The sequence below is a fragment of the Bos grunniens genome, chromosome 21 (genome assembly GCF_055505025.1).
Source record: "Bos grunniens cultivar Pamir isolate PY7600 chromosome 21, Bosgru_T2T1.0, whole genome shotgun sequence".
Classification (NCBI taxonomy): domain Eukaryota; kingdom Metazoa; phylum Chordata; class Mammalia; order Artiodactyla; family Bovidae; genus Bos; species Bos grunniens.
Window position 1 is genome coordinate 56,266,706 of NC_141185.1, and position 20,638 is coordinate 56,287,343.

The window sequence follows — 20,638 nt, forward strand, 5'->3', positions numbered from 1 at the left end:
CTTCTCCCAGGGATCTTGCTGACCCAGGGAATGAATCCTTGTCTCCGGAGTTGGCAGGCGGGTTCTTTCACTGAGCCACCAGAGAAACCCATGGTGGTTTATAGGGCTAGTTTTACTTGTAACTGCCTTTCATTGCATGAAGGGTTGGTTTTCCATGTTACCTGGGTAGAAAGCTTGCCTTTTGTAGTCCTTAGGGCATTATCAGATCCGGATTGGGATAGGTGTTTGTGAAATGGGTATTTAATTTGTGCCTTACCCAGGCTTCTTGTTGTAACCCACTTTTTTCCCCTAGTGATTTGTTTGCCCGGATTCCGTTTGTTTTACGCTTTTTAAACCATTGAGGGCCACTCCCATGTTTCCTGGTCATCGGGCAGCAGAAGCAGCATGATAGAGATGCAGGCGCCCTCTGCCTGACCCCAGCTGAGGATTCCAGGCAGATCCCTCCCCCGCCCCCGCCTCTGCCCCGGGCTACTTCTTGGGAGCAAGAGGTGGTTACTGATAGGACTTAACGTTTTATCTTCTGAAACTGTACACAGCATTTTGGTGTGCATTTTGTCTCATATGGGTTATTGGGTTGGCTGAAAAGTTCATTCGGCTTTTTCCAAACCTGAATATACTTTTCAGCCAACCCAATACCTTTTTCTGAAAAGAGAATCCTTCGTGTTCCCAGTGTTAAATTCCCAAAGTATTGCTGAATCTGAGGATGATCTGCGTCAGAATACTGATTAGTTTTGCAATGTTAGAAACAGCTCTTTTTGAAAAGTTAAGTTCAGAAAAGTTCAAAGAATGAAATTAAAGTTTAAACAAGATAGGTACAGTTAAAATCCTATCTACCCCTTTCCCCTTGTCACTCTCGTGAACTTGGCATATGAAAAACTTTGCATTTTAAAAATTATGATTCATGCAATATATTTTGTGTTAAAAAATATAGCCTTGAAATTGTCATATTTTTTTTGAAATTGTCATATTTTTATGGATGACACATCCCTAGTCTTAACTGCTGTAGTTAATTGCATAGTATGATTGAGTGACTGAACGGATGACTTTCATATTTTATCTTTGCATTTTCGTGTATGAACATGTAAGTTAATTCCTTTTCTAAAATCTTGTGAGCAGATCTCTGAATATTTTTATACTTTTTCACCTCTTGCACACATATGATGATTTATTTAGGTTATATACCCACTGATCAAATCACATGACTCATACGTGTATTTTTTATCTCAACTGGATAACACAAAATATGTTTCCAAAGCTTCTGCTGATTACTTCTCCAGTAATCATATATGAGTACTATTTTCCCTACTTTCTCATCATCCTTTAACGTTACCAGACTTTTTAATTTCTGCAGAGCAGATGACTGTAAATTTAATGTGTTGTAATTACACTTCCCAAGTTACTAGTGAGGCCTGATTACCTTTTTTTTTTTTTTAATGTTTATTGGCTTCTGCTGTTTGGTTTTTTGTAATTGCATGTTCATTTCCTTTGCCCAGTTTTTTACTGGAATTTTCTTTGCTACGTAATTCTTCCTGCGTTGTATGTGTAAATGCTTTGTTGTGTGTACATTGAAATTTCTGTCTCTTGTCTTTGAACCTGACTTAAAATGTAGCTTATTCTTCAGAATCATGGGACTTGAACCAGAGGTGGAGGAGATCTTAAAGATAGGATTCAACTTGTTAGAGGAACTATATGTAGTGTTTTTTATTACGAATAAGAAACTTGTAACTTAATGATCCCTGCCTTTCTATCCTCTTATGACACAAAGGAGTGATTGAGAAGGACTTGTCCTGCACCGCCCTTGAAATGGTTCTGGCCTTGATCTCTTGCTGGGTGGTTTAATAATCTCTTTAACTGATTATGACAGGGACAGAAATACCACTTAGAGGTTAATACTGTGGATTTCATAATTGAGACTGGGGATGGGGTTGACATAGACTCATTCTTGGGCGAGAACTCTTCTGTAAAATGAGGGTGCGGATTAGAGGAGAATGTTAACATGTGACGCAGAAGTGCTCTGTAAATTGCTAGTTATTTTATTATTGATAGTACATAGTCTGGAAGTAAGCTTTATGGAATTCCAGTGTAGATTGCTTTGTGTTTTTACTAGATTTTCCTTTCACCACCACCAACCAGAAAAACAAGCTCTGCCAAGCAACTCGGCCATTTTGTAAGTTTAGGAAAAACAACCCAGCAAGTGCTGAAATGGTAAGTTCGTGGGCAGAGACGCGCAGGCTTGCCCTTCAGTCAAGTGCTGCTGTGCTGCCCTCGTGTGGTCATTGCTAAAGTGGTGATTGAAAAGGGAACAGCTTGCTTTCACAGTCGAGTTGTAAAGACACACTGAATCTCTGTGTTTTTGCCAGCTTGAAAGGGATTTTCAAGAGTTATCAAATCTTTTTTAGCAGTGAATGACAGGAAGTGTTAAGCTTTTTTAAATAAGTATTTTTCTATTGGAGTCCAACAGTTCCCAGTTTTGACTTCAGTCCCCTGTATGTATTTATGCATTGTGTTTCCATTGTTGTGGTTATTCAATCAAAAATTACAGAACTTGTCTGCAACTTAGGTTTTGTGTAATTTATAGGTAAACTTATTTTTCATGAGAATTCTGTATGTATGGTGGATAATCATTCTCAAGTTCCATTTTTCATTGCCTTATAGCTAGCTATTAATGCCATTGGAAATCTGGTAATTTTATGACTTTAATTTAGGTGAAAGCTTAGTTAAAAGACTACTTACCCTCTAACTTGATTTGTCCTTTTTTCTAGTCTTGTGGACTTTACATATCTCCTACTCTAAGCATCTCAGCCTACAGTTTAATATTGATAGTATTTTGTATTATCATTAGGCATTAACAGTGAATCTTCATAATATTTCAGGAAATTTCATGTCCTTGGAATTAATAATTAGGTCATCGGTATCTTAAATGTGGAGATATTTATAGTTTTTTCCTAAATATTCTTTTTCTAATTTTATATTTAGGAACTTGTCCTCCTAGAAGTAGTATGCAAATTAATTGTTATATCTTTATTAAGGCTTATTTTAACCCCCCCCCCCCAAATATTATTTTAGGTCGCTTAAATCTGACTTGTTTCAGAAATGATTTAAAAAAAAAAAAAACCCTTGGTCTTACTCTCATTCATATCTTAAGTTCATTTTGTGTAGGATTGGGGATTTTTACACCCCTTGCCTTGAATTTGACTCTCGGTTGAATTTATTATGAACAATTTGAAAGACTAAAAAGATTGATACATAGCGAACGGCTATGAACTCAACCACTCAGCCTCAGTCCTAAAACCTGTCCATATCATTTTCTGATTACATCTGCCTCCCTTTACCCCCAGAAGTAAATACAGTTGAAAATTCATGTTTTGTCTTGGGTTTGACTTTCAGAGTTAACTGTTTTTGAGGGCTTCCTGTGTAGCTCAACTGGTAAGGAATCTGCCTGCAATACAGGAGACCCCAGTTTGATTCCTGGGTCAGGAAGTGCCCCTGGAGAAGGCATAGGCTACCGACTCCAGTATTCTTGGGTGTCCCTGGTGGCTCAGCTGGTAAAGAATCCGCCTGCAATTCGGTAGACCTGGTTTCAGTCCCTGGGTTGGGAAGAACCCCTGGAGGAGGGCATGGCAACTCCTGGAGAATACATCTGCCTCCCTTAACCCCCATAAGTAAATACGGTTGTAAATTTGATGTTTTCTCTTGGATTTGACTTTTAGAGTTACTATTTTTATTTTTAAATTGCACAAGTAAGTAATTCATGAAATTCTCAAGGTACTTCAAATAACCCACCCCATAGAGTAAACCAGTGTTAGCAGTTTGGTGATTAAAATGATTTTATGCACGTAGCTATGTTTTACCTGAAAGGTGTTGTATGCCTGCTCACATTTCCAGAGGTCACTTTCCTATACAAACACAAATATAGAGCTGCACATGAGGCATATATACAAAAACAGTTTTGTTAAAGTGCACAGTTTTAAAATCTAAATATTTTGGTCAGGAATACAGAGATATGGAAGTATATCAATGATATTTGTAGCTTATTCATTAAGAGAACAGTTTAAAAATTATGTAAATGTCCCTTTAATAAGGGAGCAGTTTAAATATGTATTCATCCTGTGAAGCCATTCAAAGAGAAGGAGGTATTCATGGACACAGGTGTACCCTGATGTGGGAACTGGTATCAAATTGTCTCTATCATGCATGTTGGCAGTGACTAATGGCATGGGTTGCAAGAGGGCGCAGGCCTGAGATGATCTGTGGTGGAGACCCACACCAGGAGGGCCAGAGCCTGCACTTTCTAACTGGTCACTTCCTCGTGTTCCTTCTCACTTGCTGAGCACCTTCTGAGTGGTCACAGGTGGAGAAGAAGTGAGTTGAGATGGTTAGTCACCTGGACTAGTTAACTTGACTGTGCCAAGGACCTAGGAGTCAGTAAGTGCAGTGGGGCCTTGAAGGTACTGAGTCACCATTACAGGGTTCAGGTTGATCGGCTGAGTCTCTAGGACTTTGAACTCCTGTGGTGAAATAAAACATGAGCTTTTTAGAGCCACACTTCAGGTGGAATTTCTGCCTCACTCCCCCCAGCACTCTCACCCTCCGCACGAGGGTGGTAAAAGTGTTGTGCTGGTGGATATATAAGTTAAACAGACATGTAAGGTACTCGGCATCTATTACATGATCAGACAAATGATAAGTCGCTTTCCCCTTCTGCTCCCTTTCCCAAGGTAGACACTCGCCCACTCCCTGTGTTCTTATTGCTTCCTCGTGTCAACTGAAGTCCCTCTGACTGTATTTTGCTTGCTGTGGGTCACACGGGATATTTGGGTCAATGCCCCATCCCTGTGTACTGTCCTGTTCATTCTCTGGACACATCTGTCAAATGGTAGCACTTCATTTCTGGTTTGGAAGAGAGTGGTGGTAGATAAACAGCCTCGCTCTTGTTAAAACACCCTTTCTGATTTTCCTGCCGCGTGTCTCTGTCTTCTGGTCACTACACCTGAGGTCCTTTGTGTTGGCACTGCTTTAGGTTCTGGGTTGCTGCCTGCTTCCTCCTCTGCTCTGCCTCTCCTAAATGAATAGAGGGTTTCTAAGCAGAAGAGCTGGGGGAGCTCTCCACCTTTTTTTTTTCCTGTAGAGTCCATCACATTTAGGTCTCTTCTCTCTAGTGTCCTCATTCCTGCCACCATGCCCCTGGCTCTGTTTTTAACATTGAAGAACATGCCTTCTGTTTTATTTTTTGGTGTGACTTCTGCTGTCGTTTACCTGTTGTGCTTTCCTGAGGGGGGCTTGGAATGATGAAGTTGGGGTTGTGTGGGAGTCCAGTGGCAGTCTTTATTGGACTAGACTCTTTGTTTATTCTTTTCTTTTAAGTCTACCAGGTCTGGGACTCACCTGCAGGAAATTTCAGGGCAGGAGATCTGGTTTGGGGTTACTGTGTATATGTTTTTAATTTGCGCCTGTTCTTGAGAGCCATTGATTGGATAGTTGGAACGATTGCATTTTTACTGTTTGAGTGACTCTGCCTTGGTTTTGTTTTGTTCTGTGTTGTTTGCTTTTTTGTTTGTTCCTTTTGTTTTGATTTTGTCTTTGTCTTAAGGAGGGAGGGGCTGAATAATGAACAAATAAGACTTAGTGGATTCAGACAGATGTACCTGGTTTTAAACACTACCTGCGTCATCAAGAATTATTCAACTACTTTTATTTTATTTTCAGGCTATGCAGCAATATCTTTTATTATGTATGGGTTTTTAAAATTATTTTTGCAATATCTCCATACACAGGCCAAAAAAAAAATTGTTTAGCATATTGGAACTTGCAAACCTGATCACTGCATAGAGAAGGCAAAATTATCCCTATAGCACACTTAACCAGGAGGCCAGTTCATCTGCCGACCTCCAAGAACATGGAGAAGAACCTGATAGACAGACTGGCCCCCATCTGAACCTTCATTCACCACCATTTTGATAGCCCTTCTTCACGCCCAGATCAGCAGCACATTTCTTGGTGACAATCATCAAATGCCCAAGAAGACTTGCATCATCATCATCTGCTGCAGAAATCTGGGATGTATGTTTCTTGGGTATCACCAGAAAATGTGTTGGTGCTTGAGGGGAAATGTCATGGAAAGCAAGACACTGGGCATCCTCATAAATGATTTTGGCTGGGATTTCCTTGCGATTGATCTTCTTGAAGATGGTGTCGCCGCCAGACCGGGCGACCTGAGCCTTGGCGATCTCATCTGCCATCTCTGCCTCCCTCCCGTGCGGCCGGCTGGGGAGAAGGTTAGGAGGAGGGAGGTTAACTACTTTTAAGCTTCAGTTTTTCTTCATCTGAGTGAAGGACAAAATAATATCCCCCGTTTTGTTTTATTTTTTCAAAGAGCTAATCTATATAAATTATGTGGCGTATGGCATCATGTAAGTAAATCAGGAAATGGTAGCTGTCAGGTGTCAGGGATGTTGAGAATGGCACTAGTGACATTATTTGCAAATAATATAAAAGTATGTTTGAAAATTTTGATCTCGTATTACCAAATTACTATCTGCTGTCATATTAATGCTAGGATTTTTCTTTTAAAACCGATTTATGTGGCAGTTCTTAAATTTTTTTTTAAATCTTTTTTTTTTTTTTTTTAATTAAGTCATTCAGCATCTGAAGAAGCTTCGGGTTCAGACTCAGGCAGCCAGTCGGAGAGTGAGCAGGGCAGCGATCCAGGAAGTGGCCATGGCAGTGAGTCAAATAGTAGTTCTGAATCTTCGGAGAGTCAGTCGGAATCTGAGAGTGAATCGGCAGGTTCCAAGTCCCAGCCAGTTCTTCCAGAAGCCAAAGAGAAACCAGCCTCTAAGAAGGAACGGATAGCTGATGTGAAGAAGGTATCGGCCTTGCTTACAGTACAAGTGTGCCGCGAGCCTGGACCAGAGCGCAGGCCCCTGCGTTCCTGTGGGAAGCTCCTTAGTGTGTCTTGATAATGAAAATTCATCTGCAGCTGTCTTTTCTAATAATACACTGTCTCTGGATCTAAATGGGGACTGCTCTCTGCTCTACTAGTTAAGACACAGGGCTATGAGGAAAATATTAATAATTACATGAACCATCATATAGGGCAGAGAGACATTTTGTTGTTTTGATTTTTAGCATTTAAAAAAGATGGTTTCATATATATATATATTTTTTTTTTAGCACAATAGTAATACAAGAGAAAATCATTGATAGATGACTGTGAAATGCAGTTGTAGTTTGATGGATGATTCCAGTCCAAGAATAAGGGATGTTTTATTTTATTGAAGAATAGAAGGAGAAGTACTCCTCACAGAAAAGAAATTATCTTTACCTAGGCAATGTAGATATTCTTCGCCTAACAGAAGAATTTTCCAGCAGAGAATGCAAAAAGGTGAATATTGAGTTGCGTAGAATTTTCTCACTGATGTCCAAACTTTTGGATGCATTCCTTTTGGGGAAAAATAATGACTTGGTCTAGGTAGTCATGAGATGCAGCTGATCTTTGAAATTCTAATTTGAGAGAATTAAGTTTAGAATCACTAGAAATATTTAAAAATTGCTTTTAGAAATTTAAAAAGGTCTTATGCTGAAAGCTTTATGAGAAATCAGTTTTTCCTCTAAGATACAAATCTGTGTCTGCACACAAGAGATCTTCCCTGGAGGACAAACAATTTTAAATTGCCTACAAGTTCTGTAGAATAGCTTCAGCAATCCTGAAATTAAAAAAACAAAGTGGCTTTTAACTGTTGGCAGAATTGAGATTAACTGTTATTTCAGTTCTTCTGTTCCCAGTATAGTCATTGCTTAAGGTTAAATGGCCCTGAAGGATTGGTGGGAGGTTGGGGAATGCTGGTGGTGGTGTAGTGTTAGGGACAGGGAAATGAAAACTCCTTCTTAGCTAACTCGTCACCAGAGAAGGGACTTTCAGACACTCAAGGATTGTGCTGTGTTGCCTGCCTCAGTATGTGGAGGCCCTTCACAAGAGACATGTCAGGTGGTGACTTATTCCAGAGAGACCCTGTGTATGGAAGGTACCACTTACGGTATCTTGTCTGAGTGTCATTCAGCTCAGAAATTAACCTGCAGAAGGCCTTGCTTGGCTATTTTTTTTAACTTTTTTCTGAACAGTGAAGAGTTCTTTACTTGCAGAGAGTAAAGAAAGCCATAGAAACCACGACTTGCACGGGGTGTTTAAAACTTTACTAAAGTCATGTTGACTGGGATTCTGGGAATCAACTGTAAGGCCAAATGTCTATGTGTGTGTGTAATATACATATATATATGTAAAACTTAATTTAAGGAGAGACTGGATTAAGATTGCATGTCACAATGGAAGTACAGGTTTAGGCAGAAATATTAAAGTTAAGGTGATCAATTTTTAGAAGTTAATAGATACATGGATGGATGTACTAGCCAGTTAGAATGATTAGGTTATGACTTTAATAATTATTGTGAAATGAGCTTCTAAAGAACCGCTCTTTGTTTTCTGTACACTCTTTTTTTTCACATGGTAGTTTTTATTGAAGAGTTGATTAGGTATCACTAGCCCTCAAAAGGGAGAAGGCACTGGCACCCCACTCCAGTACTCTTGCCTGGAAAATCCCATGGATGGAGGAGCCTGGTAGGCTGCAGTCCATGAAGTCGCTAGGGGTTGAACATGACTGAGCAACTTCACTTTCACTTTTCAGTTTCATGCGTTGGAGAAGGAAATGGCAACCCACTCCAGTGTTCTTGCCTGGAGAATCCCAGGGACAGGGGAGCCTGGTGGGCTGCCATCTCTGGGGTTGCACAGAGTCGGACAAGACTGATGCGACTTAGCAGCAGTAGCTGCTGCAGCCCTCAAAAGGACAGATGGGAACACAAGATGATTTTAGGATGTACACATTACAGTGTGTGTTGTAGTAAAGTCCCAACAGGTGAGCCTGAATGCCTCAGATTTTAAAATGGTAAAACTAATTAATGTAGTACCATTCCCAGTTAGTAAACACTAATTCCTGTGGAGCCACTTCATAGCTCTCAGGTTGAAGAAAGGGTGGATGTGGGTTGATTGGCAGGGCTGGAGCAAAGCTCTTGCTGCCTCCCTTTCTCTGCCCCACTGGTTCGAGTTGTGGACATTGGCTGCCTTTTTTGCCTTTATTTCCTGCCGCTTGATTGTTACTAATTCTTGGTTGGATCTTTTGTCCTCTGACTCATATTATTCTAAGGTTAAGGATTCTTCCCTTGTGTAAACTGAGGACACTGACCTACATGGTTATATGGCTTCTCGTTCTGAAATGCCTATTCCTAGAACAGCATGCTTGTTATCTTTGGAGGGGTTGTTTTTCTTCGGCTTTCCTGGGATTTTTTTTTTTTTAAAGGTACTGTTGATTATGTCCTCCCTTGACTTTGTGACATATTGTGTTCCTGAATCGTCTTTCATCATTTTTGTCTTTTTAGGGATCCACTTTCCACACATTTCATGATGAGCCACAGCCCGAGGCTTCTCTTGCCTCACTCCAAATATTTTCATGACCTTAGCTGCCTCCCGTATTTCAATGGCAAATCCAGCTTTCTAATCTTGGCTTTCAAGCATCTCTTCTAAATGTTTAACCCTGTTGTGCATCTTCACTTCAGTGTTCCACAGTCTTTTAAATTCATTTTGCCTATAGGTGATTGATTTCATTAAAAGAACACACAACATGGGCTTCCCTCATAGCTGAGTTGGTAAAGAATCCGCCTGCGATGCAGGAGACCGCAGTTTGATTCCTGGGTTGGGAAGATCCCCTGGAGAAGGGAAAGGCTACCCACTCCAATATTTTTGGGCTTCCCTTGTGGCTCAGCTGGTAAAGGATCCTCCTGCAATGTGGGAGACCTGGGTTCGATCCCTGGATTGGGAAGATCCCCTGGAGAAGGGAAAGGCTACCCACTCCAGTATTCTGGCCTGGAGAATCCCATGGACTATATGTATAGTCCAGGGGGTAGCAAAGAGTTGGACACGACTGAATGACTTTCACTTCACTTCACTCACACACAACATACTTATTAGCCATTACCTGTGGGAAGAATAGAGGCTGGGGGTTAGACGAATCCTTAGAGCAGCAGGGAGAAAAGGGAGGCCTTTTGTATTTTTCCTTTTGATTTGTTAATTTGAGTCTTTTAAAGTGAAAGAAGGTTTATTTGCGGAGATACACACTCCACAGAAAGAAAGACTGGAGGCCATCTTGGAAGGCCGGAGAGGCCAAAATCAGGTCTTAAAGGCAAAGGTTAAATATTGTTAGTAACATGAAGTGTGCTGGAGCAGGGGCGCCAGTGGGTCTTGTTCTGAGACTTAAAGCTGAATGTTGGAAATAGTGAATTTTGACTGTATCTGGCATGTTGCACATCCTGAGGAATTTTTAAATATACGCAAGTAAACTGATTCTTACTTAACAAAAAGTTGGTGGTGGGGTTCTATTGATTTTATTTGAGTTTCTCAGATGAGTCTTAGGCAGTCAAAGCTGAAACTGAAAGCATTAGGGACTTAAAATTCTTAAGTAAATATTTTTTTAGTGGAAGCGGTTGTTCTCTTACGTCTCCATATTATTCAACTGTAAGTTTATATTTTGACAATGGGTAAGCAACGTACTTTCTAGTTTAATAGCCATGGAGTGATGAAGAGGCATTGTCACAACTTTAATGAGTTCTAGGGTAATTGCTTTATTCTTTTTAAAGATGGTCCTTTATTGTCTCATTAAACAAATTTGAATTCACTTAAATTGAAATATATGTTCCAATAATGTAAATAGTAAATGGGGATCAAGAAAAAAAGATTGATGTGTAGTCTGTTAATTTTACAGATGTGGGAAGAATATCCTGATGTTTATGGGGTCAGGCGGTCAAACCGAAGCAGACAAGAACCATCACGATTTAATATTAAGGAGGAGGTAAGAAAAAACAATGTTTTAAGGGGATATGATCACACTCCTTATCTTACCTCATCCTTTCTGACTCTGGTTTGTATTACCATGAACTTCAGGCATGGGAGTTAAGTGACTGGAAAGCAAGTTTTTTAAACCTAATTCAGCCGGAAAAGCCGCATGTGGCTTTAAAAAAAAACTACCAGAAGATCAAGTCATAGTGTGTGCTTTAGTGGAGTGTTATATAAAACTGCCCTTGAAGTTTTGTTTGTTTGTTTCTCATAGTGCAGTTGATTATAGCAAGAAGTTTACTTTTTAAAGCATGGAGTTTGTAAATTCTAGATTTTGTTAACTGGGTCACCAAGCAACGGTGACAGTGAAAGTAGTTTCAGATTTTCTGCTGAGAAGGGAGCGTGTGCCTAAGTGATTATTTTACCTAAATTGTTAAAATTCGGTTTCCGAGTTCATTTTAATGTGCAATATGAATGCCTATTTACTTTCTGAGATTGAATAGATTGATGATTTTAAAAACTAGTGTTATATATTGGATTTTGTTGTCTCTATAGAATCAGACCTTTCCTCAGTTTGTGTGAAGTTTTTGGGGAAATCCTCTGTTTTAACTCTGTGTTAGGTTTATAGACTACATTCTGAAGAGGTGTTCTTTGGTCTCTCAGTGAAATGTCCCCTCTGCATTCTCTGGAGGACTTTGCTGTTCTTAACTATGTAACGTCCCACTGGTAACAGTTAAATATTAGTAGCCAAAGGTTAATGAGTTTGGGGCAGTAAGTATACTTTAAAAATGTGATTGACCATAACACACCACAGCATTTGTGGTGTTTTATTTTGAGTGATCTCTCAGCTGGTTAACCTTAGTTAGCTTTCTTTTTCCATGTTTGTTACAGCCAAGCACATGGTGTATATACCTTTTCCCTTTTGTATATAAATTAACACATTGTTGATAGGTCACAGGACCAACAGAAATGGGAGTATCTTGCCGATTTGTTTTAACACGTGGGGAAAAGAGTTGTTCAGATGTCCGTGACTGTAATCGCTTGCTCTGCTGCTGTCAGCAGAGTACTGCTGGCTCGTGACTGAACAAGCGCTTTATTGAGTCTGAAATGAAACAGGTTCTTAGTCACCGCCTTTAAAGGCACACTTAATGTTGTGTGGCATTTTTGTGCCAGACATTCTATATCAGCACCCAGTGTGGTCGCCATTAGACGTGGGTCTTTTAAAATGTGTATTAGGTAAAATTAGGTAAAATGAAAAGTCCATTCCTAAGTGACACCAGCCACATTTCAGGGGCTCAGCCACGTGTGACTGCTGGCTGCTCAGTGGGCCACTGCAGATACAGGATGTTTCCTTCATCACAAAATTTTATTAGACTATGTTCTCTTAGAAGTCCAGCTGAAACAAATACTTCTTGGCGTTACAGGTAACTCAGCAGTAAGAGACAAATTAATTTTAAAAATGAAAGAGTGAACACCACCAAACAGAGGCTTAGGTGTCTTTCTGCCTGAAAGCTCATATTGAGTAATGTTGCATTGAGTAGATTGTGGAACCGGGGTTCGTGTTGTCCCTGAGAACTGTGAACTAAAGTCTGTGATCTTTTTCCCCCCTCACACCCTGAAGGCAAGTAGCGGGTCTGAGAGTGGGAGCCCAAAGAGAAGAGGCCAGAGGCAGCTGAAAAAACAGTAAGTCTCCCCTGGGGTGGTCCTGCCTGGGGAGTCGGAGCGTGCGGCTGTCTCTGGGCCCGCCTGCCTTGTGTCTGCAGTGCGCCCTGGGCCCCAGAGCCCGCTTCTGTCTCTGCTGTCTTGGCTTCCTGTCTGTCTGAGTCTGCTGCAGCAGCAGTGGCATTTGAACATTGGGCTGCTTTTCAGGGCACACCACAGCTATTCCATCTGATTTGCCCTATCAGCCCCATTATTTTTTTTTTCTTAAAAATGTGCACAAATCCCAAACATACAGGCATTTGGTGTTCTGTTCCAGTTAAGCAAGGAACACATGTAGACTGGCTGTTTTTCCTGTTGATTTGTTCTCTGTGTAGGTGTGATAAAATTATACTGATTGGACACCCATTTTAATATGAAATACCTTATTGTGTCAGTGTAGTTTTACTGTTGGCAGTTCATAAGCAAGAAAATTTTAATTCACGAGGTTAATGTGAAATTCCTTTATGATATGGATTATATATTTGTTATTGTAAAACTTTAAAAACTCTACTTATGGTAAAAAAAAATTGACTTTTTTTGAGAAATAATTAAATCTTTATGGGGTGGAATGTATGAATCCCTTTGACAAACTGAATTCTACAGCTTGTCTTCTCAGAAAAATACTCAAAACCCTGCACACAAATTCAGGGGTTTCTCATGGTAAACGGCTGTCCTTGGCTCTTGTTGAGAGTCTCAGTTATATCTTCTCTGTTTTAAAGTATTGTAATCCTTAACTTGGGCTTCCCTAGAAACTCAGCTGGTAAAGAATCCGCCTGCAGTGCAGAAGACCCCAGTTCAGTTCCTGGGTCAGGAAGATCCCTTGGACAAGGGATAGGCTACCTGCTCCAGTATTCATGGGCTTCCCTGGTGGCTCAGACAGTAAAGAATCCAGAATCCATCTGCAATGCGGGAGACCTGGGTTTGAGCCCTGGGTTGGGAAGATCCCCTGGAGGAGGGCATGGCAACCCATTCCAGTATTTTGGCCTGGAGAATTCCATGGACAGAGGAGCCTGGTGGGCTATACAGTCCATTGGGTCGCAAAGAGTCAGACATGACTGAGTGACTAAGCACAGCATAATTCTTAAGTATTTGGCCAGAGGCACAGTAACGTGAGTCTTTAAATTTCCCCATCTCTAAAATAGGGTAATACTTATTCTGGTAACTTAACACAGTTATTAGAAACTATGGTCAGAAAAGTCATAGTGTTTAATTTTGCACTGCCCAGAGGGCATGCAATTTCCATTTGTGCTTTAAATATTTCATTAGAGTTGCAGAAATATTGACTGTAGGCAAGCCCCTGCTTCGTGGCAGCTCAGAAGGCTCTATCCCCATCCCAGGGCCTGCTTAGGAGATCTCAGTTTCCCAGGCTAAAGGCTTCAGAGGCTTTTTGGGAAGTCCATGCATGTGTGTTTTCCTCCACCGTCTGGCTACATTCTGCTGGTCCGTTGGTGGGAATCTAAATGTTCTGTACTTGAAAACCTGAACTCCTAATTTTTTTTGGCCACTGTGCATGTGGGATCTTAGTTCCCTGACCAGGGATTGAACCTTTCATCACTGGAGTGGGAGCGCAGAGTCTTGACCATTGAACCACTAGGGGAAGTCCCTGAACACCTCATTTATGTAGCTTTATTTGGGTGTGAGAATCCCTCCAGCTTTCAGCCCCTGTGTAATACATCAGACTTGCTATTTTGACTGATTTCTGTATTTGCTTTTCCCTCTCCTTTCAGTCCTGAGAGCTCTCCAAAGTAGGCAGCTTTCGGAGGCCCTTGTGACTGTTCTTTGCCCGAGTAGAACCTTTCCACTTCTTGTCGGGGAGAGGGAGAGGGGGTGTCTTCTGTGAGGCTGCTTGTCTACTTCTGGGCTCTTCCTTAGGAACTTACGTAAGCAGAGGTTCTCCTCATGCCTGTTTGGTTGGGCCCTGGGCTGGCCTCCTGCCATGCCCTCCTCTGGGCAGCTGGAGGGCACTGGGGTTTGTGGAGAGCTCTTCTCCCGAGTCAGTTTAGTTAGTAACATAGATTAGGGGAGGTCCTGCAGGTGCTGAGACTCAGGTCACGAGAGGCGGCACTGCCGGGCCCTCTGTGGTCTCAGCAAGGGCGACAACCTAGTGTGTGGGCACATGGGCTTCAGAACTGAGCGAGACGCGCTCAGAGGAGTGGACATTGTGAAATATTAGCACGGGGCAGTGTTTTTCCAAAACACTGCAGATTGTCTCACAGATTTTAAAGTTTTTAAAAGGAACCATTTTTTAAACTTTTTTGGGGGGATTAATTTCAAAGAGTTGAAAAATTTTAAGGGTAAGAGCAGTACAAGGAATCCTGTATACTGAGATTCACCACTCTGTACCGTTTTTGCCCCATTTGCTTTATCATTGTGAGAGTTCTCTTTATATATATTTATGTATACACACAAGGTAATATTTTTTCTGAGCCATTTCAGACTAAGATTCATACAGCATGGTCTTTAACCCCTAAATACTAAGTGTGTGTTTTCTAAGAATAAGGATATTCTCTTTTGTAAGCAAAATACAATTTTAAGGTAAATAGATTTAACATTGGTACAATACCGTTGTCTAATTTGGATTCCAATTTGGTCATTCAACTCAACAATGTCATTTATAATATTTTTCTACCCACAGTACAGAATCCAGTCTCAGGTTAAATATTGTATTAGATGTCAGCTTTCATTAGTCTGGAGCACTTTCACAGACTTTATTTGCTTTTGTGACATTGACACTTTAAGGACTACAGTCTTAGAAGGGACTAACTCTGCTGGAGTCATGTGATTAGCATTTTAAAAGCTTAGAGGAGGAAAATATTCTTTTAATTAATTGGCAATTCTTTATGGTCCAACTCTCACATCCGTACATGATTACTGGAAAAACCATAGCTTTGACTCTGTGGACCTTTGTTGTCAGAGAGATGTCTCTGCTTTTTAATACTGTCTAGGTTTGTCATAGCTTTTCTTCCAGAGAGCAAGCATCTTTTGATTTCACGGCTGCAGTCACTGTCCGCAGTGATTTTGGAGCCCAAGAAAAAAAAAATCTGTCGCTGCTTCCACCTTTTTCCCATCTATTTGCCATGAAGTGTTGGGAGTGGATGCTCAATGTTGAATGTTGAGTTTTAAGCCAGCTTTTTCACTCTATTTTACCTTCATTAAGAAGCTCTTTAGTTCCTTTTTGCTTTCTGCCATTAGAGTGGTATCATCTGCATATCTGAGGTTGTTGATATTTCTCCCCACAGTCTTGATTCCAGCTTGTGATTAATCTGGTCTGGATTTCTCATGATGTTCTCTGCATAGAAGTTAGATAAGCAGGGTGACAACATATAACCAACACACTCCTTTCCCAAGTTTGAACCAGTCCGTTGTTCCATGTCCAGTTCTAACTTGCTTCTTGACCTGCATAGAGGTTTTGCAGGAGGTAGGTAAGGCAGTCCCTATTCATGCTGTCCTAATTTGTGAAATGTTGGGTAGGATTTCTGCTGACTCATTGCAGTCCCAGTAGTGTTCAGCTCCACTGAACAGTGGTTCCAGAACCCTCTTTTCCACCTGGAATTTAAAAAATGATTTTACCTGTAATCATTTGAAGTTATTCTCCTGAGATTATAGTTGAGATTATAGTTATTTCTTCCTTTCCAGTGCAGTAAAGTGGAAGTCTGTCACAGTCCTGTGACACAGCAGAAGAGAGTCCTTGTTAGAACAGACTTATCCTCTTCATTGAGACTTGCTTCTGAACACCATCCTCTTTGGGAAAATCGACTGAAAATCAGTGATGTTAAAGCAGTTAGTTCCCTGTTTTCCTTATCTGCCTTCTAAAGTGGAGGAGAAAGGAGTTCCCTTCTTTGAGCTCTTAAAGACAGTTAATTAGGAAGCCTCAGTGGCTCTTGGCCAAATTTTAGGCCTATTTTATTTTAAAATGGCTTTTGTTCATTCCCTTCTTTATAGTTGTTTAGATTCGATTTTTCCCAGTAAAGAAAAAAGGAATCCACTTTTTCCCAGTAAAGAAAGAAAACCATACCTAGTTAACTTGCATTCTGACTTTTTCCTATCTATCTATATGGCCTTGAGGCCTCAGTGGTCAAATCTTGGTATTTTTTTCCCCCAGTTCCCAAAATTTTGGCCAAAGTTCTATTGAGTCCCATTTAGGGAATCCCACTGGTGGCTTCTTAGAACTGGATCTGGCAATTCAAGTCTCCTTTAACATGGAAAATATTTCAATCATGATCCTATATTTGAGACTTTTCTTTGTAGCCCAGCTTATAATATGGCTTAGTCAGGGAGTCTTCCTCCTACAGTCTACATTATTTGAGAAGCCAGCAAACTCTAGGGGTGGATGTTGGTTTCACCTGTTGGAGAGCCAGGGTTGGGGCAGTAATCTGTTAGTAATTGATTGCCCTTTTCACTTCACCACTTAGACAGAATTAACAGTATTGCTGGTCCTAACTTGCCCCCTCCCCCACCATTCTTGAAAATTAAAATGAAATTTGAAATAATCCACCAATTTCAGATACATATATATAAAACTCCTTTCAACCTTTTAAGCCTCTTAACTGTTCAGCTCCTCCTGGAATGGTCTTCAGTAGGTTCTGTTGAGAATAGCAGAAATGTGGGTTTGACATACACCAAACAGCTTGTTCCCACTGGGCTTGATTTTCCCTCTGTGTGGGAAGAGTACTTTGGACCAGTTGCTTGGCTAAGTTTTTGTACCTTCTCATATTTGAAGATTTGAAGTCCTCTTGGTTATCTGTACGTCTACAGATCTGCAGTTTAACTGGAAAACTCTGAACCTCCATTCTCTCAGTGTCTACTGCCACTTTAGTCTTTAAAATTGTTGAAGCAGACCTCATTAGCTACTCTGATATAACAGTCTCAGTTCCTGGCAGAGTTATAGAAATTACGAATGACACTTGATTGTAGATCTTTCTCATCTCATCTGCTTTCCATTAGGTCTTACGTGCATGTTCTTTCAAGCTTGTTTCCTGTGAAACCACTGCTCTCCAGTTTGACTGTAAGCTCCTTCTAAGGGGTAAATAAACTGTTCTAGTCTTGGCCAAGGAAGGCTAGATCCTTAGGTGCCAGTCTCCCCACTGCTGGAGACATCTTTTTTCCTCCTGGCCATCACCATCTATTCCTTGGATCCTTTAGAACACATTTATTGTATGAGGCGCTAGGAAACGAGAATAAGGCGGGTGCCCAAAGTATGGTTTGCTTTAAAGAGGGAGGGATGGGTATTGGTGATAATAGCAGACCTTAATATTTTACCAGTCACTGTCCATAAGCACACTCTACCTGTCTGGCAGACTGATAGGATTCATTGTTTGTATTTAACAAAGATGTATCTCCACTTGCCTGCCTTTGTGCCAGTAGAACTTGAGTAATGTGCGTGGAAGTGCTCTATGGCCTTTCATGGAAGGCTTGAGAGCGTTTTCTTTCCTGAAGTTTTGACTGAATCAAGTGTAGGGCTGTTCAGAAAGGTTCTTCCACTATTACTCTGAGTTATTTTCCCAGGAAGAATATTGGCTTGACTTTGCAATTTGACAGCAGTTGTCTTTAACATAACCTCATTTTCTGTACGGAGACCCAGAGGCACATGGTAATTGTTTTGTTTAGAGAGAAATCCTAAACCAGGTTCTTGCCTGTTGAGTTTTTTGTTTCCCTGGATGTTTCTCGACCCGTTGCTATTATGTGTGTTCCTTCCTTCTTCCCTGCAGGTGGGAAATGAGCTGAGTTCCTGTGATTTCTTTTTTGGTCTTCAAGGAAACTTCAGAAACTGTTGGGGCATAGCAGGGCACCTATAGGGTATGGCTCTCCCATGCCATCTGTTATCTTGATGAGCAAAAGGACACCTACTGTATTTAGTGATTATTAAAACTACTTCATTAGCTGGACAGGTTAATTAGTAGGTGGTAGGTTTATCATTAATAACATAATTTTAGGGATTGTTTAATCAACACATTCTGAAGATAGCTAGTGTAGTACTCAAGAGAACTCTCTCAATAGTATCAGCATCATCTGAATTTGGTAACATTCAGATTTTTAGGCCTCACATTAGACCTCCTGAATCAAAAACTGGCTGTGGCCCAGAAAACTCTTTCAGCAAATCCTTTATATAGTTCTGATCCATACTAAAATTTGAAAACCTCTGATCTAGTATATATTATAGCTTCAGTCTGATCAATGATAATAGTAAATGAAAATAGAGTATTAGAGAATTGGCAACATTTTTTTTTTCCCAGAACCAATAGTTAAAAAAAAAAATACAGCCTTAGCTTCATCATTTATTTTGATACCAGATACAAAATAGAAATAGATATTACACATCGCAGGAAGGAACCCAACCAAAATTTGAAGCTAAAACAAATCTTGTAGCATAATATCTAAAATATACACTTTCTGCCTTTTTTGGCTCTTCTGCTTGAAATTGGTTTTGTCAGATTCTTCAAGCGAAACGATCTCGAGGAACTCTTTTAGAAAAAAAAAATTTTGCTTTGCTTTTGATCACAGAGAAAAACGGAAATGGGAGCTCTCGGAAGATGAACAGGAACAAGGCTCCAGTGCAGAGAGCGAACCAGAGCAGACAGTGAAAGCCAGAAGACCTGTCCCCAGAAGGTGCCGTGCGTGCTTGCGCGTCCCTGCCTCTGGTTGAGCTCAGTCTGTGTTAGGTTGAGGAGGACGGTGTAGTGCTGGCACGGGGGCCTCAGTTGCCAAGCTGCAGTGTGTTGTGACTCTGGATTCTGAATGCCTGATTAACTTCTTGCTCATCTGCTTCGTTAGCAAGTAATTAGATGACTGAGCTGCTGTGGATTTTGTGTGTTTGCATGGTACATAGCTAGAGAGTGAATCTTGCTGTTTCATATTCCAGGTGGACTGGTTCTGAGGAACAAATACATCTTCCACTCTTAAAAAAAAATCTCTCTGTGTATTTGACCAGTGTACAGATTCTTTTGGGGAGAACTAATTTTTCCTATGTTTAATTGGCTGATTGAAACATACTTGACTGTTTATTACCCTGTTCGTACGATCTATATGACATTAAGCAAAGAATCTGTCCAGAGATGGAAGTAGGTGGAAGTGGGAAGAAACTGGTAATTTCTGATCAGACAGATGGCAACAAAAGGTATTGGTGATGGGGGGAGGAAGACAGGAGGCAACGAGGCCCCAGGAAGATTTTTCTCCTTGCAGTGTTAGGAGGGGTTGGCAAATGTTGTCTTTGGGCCAAATCCCACTCCCCGCGCCCACCCCCCCCCATTTTTATGTGGCCTGTGAACTCAATATAGCTTGTTTTTAAAAAGTTTTTGTGATGTGGACCATTTTAAAAGTCTTTATTGAATTTATTACAACATTGCTTCTGTTTTATGCTTTGGTATTTTTTGACCACAAGGCATGTGGGATCCTAGCTCCCCGACCAGGGTTCTGCGTTGGAAGGCAAAGTCCAACCCCTTGGACTACTGGAGAAGTCCCTCAGTATAGCTTCTGGTGAACATTTGTAGTTTCATGATAAGGAACACTAAATTCGAACACTAATTAAGTGAAATGCTATCATCACTTCAAAAAGAATTCTGTTCTTCTCATTAGTAGATGTTGTATCACAAAAAATATACTTGATCATTATTATTTTATTTTGAATTTTTCCGTAAAATATTTGTTGAAATTTATTTTCTCTTGTTATTTAAGTACCTATGTGGTAGCCTCAACTTTGCCTCTTGTCTGAGAAAGTAAAAAATACTTATCCTCTGGCCATTTACAGCAGAAATATTTGTCTGTCCATGGCTTAGGATGTTGTACCTCCCCCCTCACCTTCCACCCCTGTAGGGAGATTCATTAGTGTTGTCTCCTTTCATCTGAGTTTCAGCTCTCAGCCCTGGAATCCACTCCAGGTCTGTCTTCTAGATTTTACCCATCTTTTATTGACTCTCTGGTCATCTGTCTGTGGAGTGTTGGTTATGGCAAGTATGAGAGAAAGAGATGGCTGTGATTGTGAGTTTCTGTCACTGTCTTTCTCCTCTCACCTTTTGCCGCTGCTGGAGTACTTGATTTCCTTGTGAGAGCTCCTAGTCTGTG

General features: G+C 40.7%; 1 protein-coding gene and 1 pseudogene across 33 annotated transcripts in view; one reads left to right on the plus strand and one right to left on the minus strand.

The window, feature by feature from the left end:
* CHD2 (chromodomain helicase DNA binding protein 2) overlaps positions 1–20,638 on the plus strand; it is a 112,101-nt gene that overhangs the window by 12,199 nt on the left and 79,264 nt on the right. For 12 of the 32 annotated variants that reach the window (XR_015150121.1, XM_086364784.1, XM_086364791.1 and 9 more), the window contains 3 exons: positions 6,635–6,866; positions 10,809–10,895; positions 12,501–12,562. Coding sequence is in view for 23 of the 32 variants with exons in the window: in XM_086364771.1 (XP_086220897.1) it covers positions 6,635–6,866; positions 10,809–10,895; positions 12,501–12,562 (381 nt within the window). In the remaining 9 variants the exon portion in view is untranslated. Of the gene's footprint in view, positions 1–2,107; positions 2,206–5,774; positions 6,061–6,634; positions 7,385–8,548; positions 8,910–10,808; positions 10,896–12,500; positions 12,563–19,081; positions 19,187–20,638 lie in introns of those variants that run through there. The other 20 variants (XM_086364778.1, XM_086364768.1, XM_086364775.1 and 17 more) reach the window with 10 other exon arrangements.
* On the minus strand, positions 5,858–6,618 carry LOC147349766 (adenosine 5'-monophosphoramidase HINT1 pseudogene; annotated as a pseudogene). Its single transcript, XR_015150123.1, has one exon. The product of XR_015150123.1 is annotated as an adenosine 5'-monophosphoramidase HINT1 pseudogene (transcript).